At 33.0% G+C, this 8,103-nt stretch overlaps 1 protein-coding gene across 3 annotated transcripts in view; it reads left to right on the forward strand.

Annotated features, from left to right (window-relative positions):
• Positions 1 to 7,629, forward strand: part of LOC118194195 (uncharacterized) — an 89,303-nt gene extending 81,674 nt beyond the window's left edge. For all 3 annotated transcript variants that reach the window (XM_035365410.2, XM_035365412.2, XM_035365411.2), the window contains exon 4: positions 6,505 to 7,629. In XM_035365410.2, the coding sequence (XP_035221301.1) occupies positions 6,505 to 7,519 (1,015 nt within the window). In that variant the 3' untranslated portion in view covers positions 7,520 to 7,629. The remainder of the gene's footprint in view (positions 1 to 6,504) is intronic.
• The last annotated feature ends 474 nt before the right edge of the window (positions 7,630 to 8,103 follow it).

Consider the following 8,103-nt stretch of genomic DNA (forward strand, 5'->3'; position numbering starts at 1 on the left):
CAACACATAATAGCGCATATGTTATTCTTCGTTACCAGGAACAGAAGGTGAAAGGATATGTTTTAAACGTTCATGTGATTTTTTTTTGGGGGGGGGGGAAGAAAAAGGCTTTATTTATTATTTAAAAAAGAAAAAGCCTTTATTTATTATTTAAAAAAGAAAAAGGCTTTATTTATGCAAGGGTCTCTACTTTCAGGCGAACTTTCAAATCTTCCGATATAATTTGAATGCACTAAATTTTATATAGTCAAATATATCTAAAACGTTTGGTCACAGCTCATAAACAAATAATCTCACGCATACCGTGATACAGATAAATTAGTTGCTACACTTGGGTGTTCAAAACTTTACTTAACATGGTCAAAACCTATTTTTAATGTTTCATTTTACCGAAGCATGATAACATACTAATATATAAATTTAGAATTTATTTCGAACGATCGCGCTATGATTTATTTATTTAATTAGTAACGTTCGATTTTAACTGAACTGGAGCTTGAAAATATTAGTTGAAAAGTTTAACTGAGGAATATTGAAAATATTAGTTGAAAAGTTTAACTGAGGAATACATCAGATCTCACAAAGCAAGAATTAAGGAATTACTGCTTCTGAAGAAATATCAGAAATTGAGTCAAGGAGTATAATTGCACAAAACGCAAATAGTTTTTTGAACAGAGTAAATAATTTTTAACATATTCAGAATATTTCATTGTACATATAAATGTTATTGAGTTTTCTAATAAAAATTCTTAACCCAAAGAAGAGTTAGATCCAAATGGCTATTAGTCTCAAAACGGCATTTTGCATTGCTTTATTTTTGAGTCATTCCCTTTTCGAACTGTTGCTACCAAATATTATCGCCATGTATTATATTTAAAGAAAATAAATAGTGAAGAATCTGCATGAATAATTCTCGCAATATGAAAAAAAGGTACCCACAGCCATCAAATTTTGAATACCGTAGTCCTCCAATCGAACATGGGCACTTGGAAGCCCGAATTTTGAATTTCGAATTTGTTTTATTATCTATTTCAAATTTTGTAAAACTGTAACGAATTTTTTATTAACAAACTCAACAATTTCAAAGCGAGCATAGGCAACACTGTACAGAAAAAGAAACATTTTTATCTCCAGCACGCGGGACTGCGTATAGGAAATTCTAAAATATACTGTTTTGCTGTTTTTAAATATTTTGTGATATTGCTGTTGAACTGAAATTTATGTGATTTAAGTGCGAAAAGCATGATATTTAATACATAAAGGTAAAACACAACACGCTAAAAAAAAAAAAAAAAAAGCCCTTTTGGCCGTAATATAAAATCTGAAAGCTTTCAGATTTTCTTTCTTTAAGATTTTTATTTGATTTCGCCTTTTCTTTTGATGTTCTAAACGTTTTCTGCGCAGCCTTTCCAAAAATTTTGGGACTGCATTATGCTACCATGCATTTATCATCAATGTAACTCTAGGCAAGTTTTATTATTGCGTGAAACATAAAATCTGTATACTTCACGTGACTTTTTTTGCAGCCAATTTTCAGAGTTTTACCATTCAACGAATCCTAAAATCTTTAATTTAGCTTTCAAATTTAATCATTTTGTAACTGTTAAATAAACGAGTGATTTAAAAATCGACAAGCACAGTTCTTAATAAATTTAATGAGTATATATATTTAATAAATGTATCTTGCTGATAATTATGAATATTTGAAGCATTTCTGATACCATATTACCACAAGATATAATCTTTTGGTGTCCTTTCTTTCTCTCTCTCTCTCTCTTTTTTTTTTTTTTTTTTTCTTCTTCTTGTTATTAGCACCTGCTATTAGTCTCAAATTTCACTTTTTTTGCCCTTACCACTTTTCAAATGTTATCACTAAATATTATAGTCATGCAGTATTAGCAAAGAAATAATACAGTGAATATGTAAAAAAAATGGCGATACAAATAAAAGGATGTTGCCACCAAATGTTATCGCCATGTATTGTTTTGAATAAAATAATACAGATAGTATAAAAAAATCTATACAGCATTTAACACTTTATCAGAACTTCTAAAGATATCCGATATAAAATAATTTTAACCACTTTGCTGCCGTTTCGCGAAGCGTAAGATATGTAATTTTTCTTTTAAATTTAATCTGTCTGTTATCGATTAACAAACTAACTAAGCGATTTAAAATCAGTAAAACACAGTTCTTTATATCTGTTATTAATTACCAGTTGAATCTGTAAAGTGATGCTAGCTAGATTTATTAAAACATTATATACATTTGTTTATTTTTACAGTAACTATTTTAAGTGCTGGTCGCGATACTGGCTACTTATTTGAAAAGTGATTCAACGCAAAAGAGATGTTCGAAAATTCTGGCCTTTCTGTGTAAAAAAAAAAAAAAAAAAAAAAAAAAATGTATGGCAACACTTAACATTGCACAGAGATTTTTAAAGTAACGCTTTTTTAAAAAATCTTGTGATTTTGCATTAAAATTTAAGTGACGTAAGTGCGAAGGAAGTAATATTTAATTAAAAAATTTAAAAGGCAAAAAGTTGCTTCAGCAGGAGTGAGTTCAAAAGCTGATAAATAAATGCGAGCTCAACGAGAGCTTTAAAAACCTTAATAAACCCTCTGGTGCGGCGTTAAAATTTGAGATTTTTTTCCTCTAAATACAAATGAGTAAATGAGATACAAATCTCTAATAATTTTAGTGTTATGTAAATGTAAGTTTAAAAAAGGTTTATCTGAACGAATATTTGTATATGTGAGCCGTTATTTGTATATGTTAAAAAGTTGTAGAACTGGACTATATGCTACTTAAAGACCCTGGATTTTATCAGTGCACTTCTATGGCAACAACAAGTTTTCCCATTTATGTGCTTTATTATTATGTCAAGGAAAAAATTTCAAATTTTCCTGGAAGCAAAAGATTCAGATTAAACTGTGTTTTTCAGATCGCTTAACGCACATTTAAATTTTTAACTAGGTCAATTTAGAGTTTTGTTAAATAATTATTTTTTAAGGTGAATCTTAATGTTGTTTGATGCTCCATATAAATCGTATATTTTGAAATTTTACTTTCTGTATATGTAGGAGAATTTCATTCCTCCATACAGTTTTGTTACACAAATAGATTTCACCTGATTAAAAAAAAAAGTAGCTATATAGTTATTTTGCCAATGAGAACTAAAATGTTAATTTGTACGACTATTCACAGTTACGCTGCCATAATTCTTTTTGATATTCGGCCGTTGGTGTTTCTCTTACAGAATAATAAACTTCCAGAGAGTGGAAAAAATAAATAAAATACCAGAACTTGAATTAATGGCACGAACATTCGAAAGTGAGAGAATAAATCACATACAAAATGAGGCTAACGTTTTAGAATTTATTTATGTCTGTTTGTCGAGGTCGTGCAAAACAAAAGAACAAACTATGTGATTTAAAATGAAAGTTAAGAAAGAATTTTCGCGAAAATGCACGGGAAGATAGGAAGGAATTCTTTGTCATCCTTACTCGTTATCAGAATTATTTCTTCCACTATTTATTTAATAATGAAGAATTTGTTTCTCGCATTATGGGCAAACGACAACATCTAGCCACCAGATTTTGAATAGACGTAGCTCTGCACCCGAACTTATGCACCTTAAAGCCTTATTTTTAAATGGCGCGTTTTCAGCTCAAAAGAGCTATTAGTCTTGAAACATGATTTCATTTTACATTTGAGTCTGTTGCCATTAGGAAAAACGTAAGATATTACTCTTTGATATTTAATATGTTATTAATTAACATATAGAGACATAAGGTGGTTTTGGAAGCAAGAGAGATTGAAAAATATGCAACGCCTTCGCCGGGAATCGAACCGCGGACCTCTGAAATACTGGGACGGAGCCGGTGCTGACCACTACACCACGAAGGCACTCTAGAAAGGCGGGAGAAATACCTCACAAACAAACTAAACTATTTAAAAAAATAATTGCAATAGTTAAGATTATTTACTCTTTAATCTGTTTACTTTAAATAAAAATGCATTAATTAATTAAAATTGCGTTTAATTCAAATGAAAAAACATTCAATATTGTTGCGTACGTACGGGTTCATAATAGACTGAATGCACACAAATCCGACGATAGGTAGATAAAAATTTATTTTTTCACAGTTCTGGAACATTCGACAAAAATAGTTGTACAACTTTTCACAGCATCACAGAGTACAATCAGTAGTTACACTTCAAACTTATCGTTAAACACAAACGTTAAACACAAATAATGCAAAGCGCATCTAAAGAACGAAGCTGACCCGGAGCCATCTGACTACTCCGAACTCACGCTGAACTAACGCTGAGCTAACGAAAACAAAGAGTAGACGCTCTCTCCGATCTTATATAATTTTTACTGGGCCATCGAAATATCTAGTACTTTTTGCTTTTGGAAATTACTGCGGATACGGTTACAGTGCCACAGAACGTCAGTTACAATATCTATTACGGTTATACAAGGTCCGGACCCAAATGTGACCAAGTAATCGTCAAGTTTGCACATTTTTTTTTTTTTTTTTTTTTTTTTTTCCGTGAGGTCTGTACGTAGTGACAGAACAGCTCTCTCTCTCTCTCTTTTTTTTTTTCCCCCCTCGAAACGGATTGTTACCTATCGTCGGATTTAAGTGGAATTAAAAAGGGATTTTTCGTGACGTCTGTCCATCCGTACGTACACACATTTGTATGCATATATCTCGCATAGCTCAGAAACGATTAGACATAGAACGTTGGAATTTTGCATATGGCAAAGCTATAACATGTAGTTGCGTACCGCCTTTTTTTATCGCAATCGGCAAAACTAAACGTACATATACTCCCCCTCCTTACCCGGTTTTTATTTTTTTAACCGTTGGTCTTAGTCATATACTTCTAAATACAGAAGTGTTTTTTATTCATGTTTTGACGATGTCAGATTTACAAAAAAAAAAAAAAAAATATTCATTTTGTTCAAATAAAAAATATAACTTTTAATAGGGTCTTCCGGTTCCTGCACTTATATTTAGGAAAGTTTTATACTCGGTGTGAAGAACTAAAATTATAAGAAGTTTGACTCCCGAACGACAAAAATTCACAGTGATATTTGATTTCAAAATTTGCAATTTTTGTAGTTCATTTGCAGCTTGTCTTCACAGATTGGTTAATTAAGTAAGAATGATTCGAGGAAGTAAGTTTAAACGAAGCGAAACAAAAAATGTGTATAATTTAATAAGCCGTACAAGGAATTCATGTGGTGTCCACATCAGATTTTTGAAGTTAAAAGACGTTAAAGAATGCGGATTAAATTACGTTATATTTTTAGATATTATGGGCACATCAGACAGCTCCATTTTCTAAAGTAATGTTTTAAAAGGAAAAAATTTTATTTTCAAACGCAAATGATATGATAACTTCTAAAGTTTTTGTTTTGCTGCTTTTCCTTTGGCAGTTTCTGCTCTCTAAAAAGTATTTCTGTTGACCAATGAAATATCAAAGGCCGTCGAAGAAGTATGCATAAATTATTCAGATTACAGGCTCTAAATTCGGCATGCCTACTTTGAGCTGTGATGGCTGTGTTTGTTTTGACATGAACATTGACCTCCAGGCCAGGAAGGAAAGAGGCCCTGCCTTGAAATGGCGTACAGCCGGTGTCCCAGGATGTGACGCATTAGAGGAAATATCGTTCGTAAAACATGGGAAAAAGGTTCTTCAATTTAACCTCAGAATTGACCCGTCACTGAGAAAAAGCGCCGACTTTGCGCCATTTGAAATTCCTATCCGTGGAAAAGGTTGTTATACACTTCGCGACTAACGTTGCCGGCCTTCGACCAAACGTAGATTTCCCACTTTGCGTACCCAAGAGTTCACATTCCTCGAGAGGCACATATATTATCGTTGATTGACTCAACGCTCTAAGTTACGGCCCGTTAGTTATATGGCGGTGCGTGTGAAATGGGCACTGCAATGTGTGTTAAATCTTTCAAACAAATACGTTATATTCAAGTGATTTAAAATTTGAAAGTACGTTGTGTGTTTTTATTCTGAGAAACTTTATATATCATTCCTCCTTAATCTTCTCGTTTAAAGTCTGGATATTATTATTATAAGTTTCTTTCCGTCGCATAATTAGCAGCGTAGGGTCCAACAGATATTTTCGCTGATTTATTATGTAACTAAACGTATTTAATTATATATTAAATGGAAGTTTCAGTTGAGTAATCTTTTAATTCCTTTTTTTTTTTTTTTTTTTTTTTTTTTCAGAATTTTAACCTATTTTACCAACATTCATACAGAAAAAAATTGTTTCGCTTTGCGAGTGTTTGGCACTACGCGTAAGATTCGGGAATAAGTTATGCTTGTTAAACGAGGCTGCACTGTATCTTCATTTTGAAAATTTTAACAAATCATTCTCCACTCTCTGAGAGTTTAAAATAAAATTAAATATTGCCGTTAAAAACATTTGTAGGAGATGTTTCTTAATTTGATTCTTTTGCCTTTCAGTGTTGCACCTGAAACAACTGCTTCTGAAGTTGCCTCTTCAAGCTCTGTTGCGGCCCCAAAACCAGCTACTAATCTTGTGCTGAAAAGCGTTGAGGTGCAGACTTGCAATATATGGTCTCATGCAGTGCCAAATCCTGTTTCTGTTACTAGCAGTGGCTCTTCCAGTGCTCCTGTGACTGCTATTGCAGAGATGACCGGCGAGTGTAGTAGTATTCAGGCTCCAGTTCAGAGATCGTCTGCTGTTACTGCCGCAGGTACAACTCAAACAGAGGAGAGAAGCTCCTCTACAGCCAATACCATCGATTTGATGGACTGCTCACCAGAGATTAACTCAGTCTGTGATAACGTACCTAGCACGTGTGATAGCCAACCTGAAAATCACAGTGCCTTCGTAAACATTCCCGTGCCTTCAACGGTTCTTGTAGATGTATCCGAGCCTTCGACAAGTGCAGTTAATTCTGAAAACTTGCCTAACGTCTTTGTCGATGTTCAAAATTCAGTATCCACCAGTATTTTAGATCTTCCTCCGCCTCCTACCAGCACTCTTATAGGTGTCACTGATTCTTCAGATATCCTTACCGACATTCCAGAATTTACCTCAGATGTTCTAATTGACGTATCAGAAAATTCCAGCAGTAATCTGCCTTCCGACAACATAATAACTGTACCTGGAGTTGTTGTTGACTGCAGTGTACCAGAGTGCAATTTGGAGCCTGAAAACCTCGCCAGTGAGCAACATTCTTCCAACCATCCTGTTGGAAGTATGGAGACGAATCTAGTTCTGAATATTTCAGAACCATCTACGAGTGGTACCGCAGTGATGTCCTGTACTGTGCAACTGGAAGCATCAAATTCAGAACTAAATTCAAGCTGTAGCAATCTTTCTGATATAGATGCAGAAACAGACGATGGTGAATTCCTGGATAGGTCTTCACCTCCTCCTAGTTATGATGATGTTGCACACGAAGGCGAGGCGGCCGTTGGGGCGTTTGGTTTGGCTTATGGAACCATTTAAAATTGGTTATTTATTCATCTTTATTCCTATATTCTTGCTGGGCAAGTCTTTGTTTTATATTTTATACTTGTACGATGTCTAATAATAAAACTAATACCATTTTTATATGATATTTTTACAGTTTTTTGGATGATAATTTTTATTAAATTCTCTTAAAATTGCTGAGAACATAGTATGCATGATGATCTATGAATAATAATGCACAGCTGAGACAAAATTAGAAATAAAAATTTTGAAATAGACAGTGTGTAAATAATCATAATTACTGACATAATTGCAATTGTTCAATCCTGAAATCGACTAACATGAATGCTAACATGAATCGTGCTAACATGAATGATGATTTTTTTTCAAATATAAAGCTTATAATTTGCGCTGACAATATCTGTTTTTATTATTTATGGATTTAGGAAAATATCTTAAGATATTTATGATGTCTGATTATTAATATACATGAATAAAAGAGAGTTCTTGTTGATATTACATTGTATTTAGCAATGCATGTCTTTTTCCATGATGAGCATAATTTTTTTCCCATCAGCTAAAAATTCAAACATTTTCTTTTCCTTATAACTCCTCATAGG

Source organism: Stegodyphus dumicola, chromosome 6 (assembly GCF_044657685.1).
Source record: "Stegodyphus dumicola isolate Sdum_Otavi_A_Nest chromosome 6, ASM4465768v1".
In the NCBI taxonomy this organism is placed as follows: Eukaryota; Metazoa; Arthropoda; class Arachnida; order Araneae; family Eresidae; genus Stegodyphus; species Stegodyphus dumicola.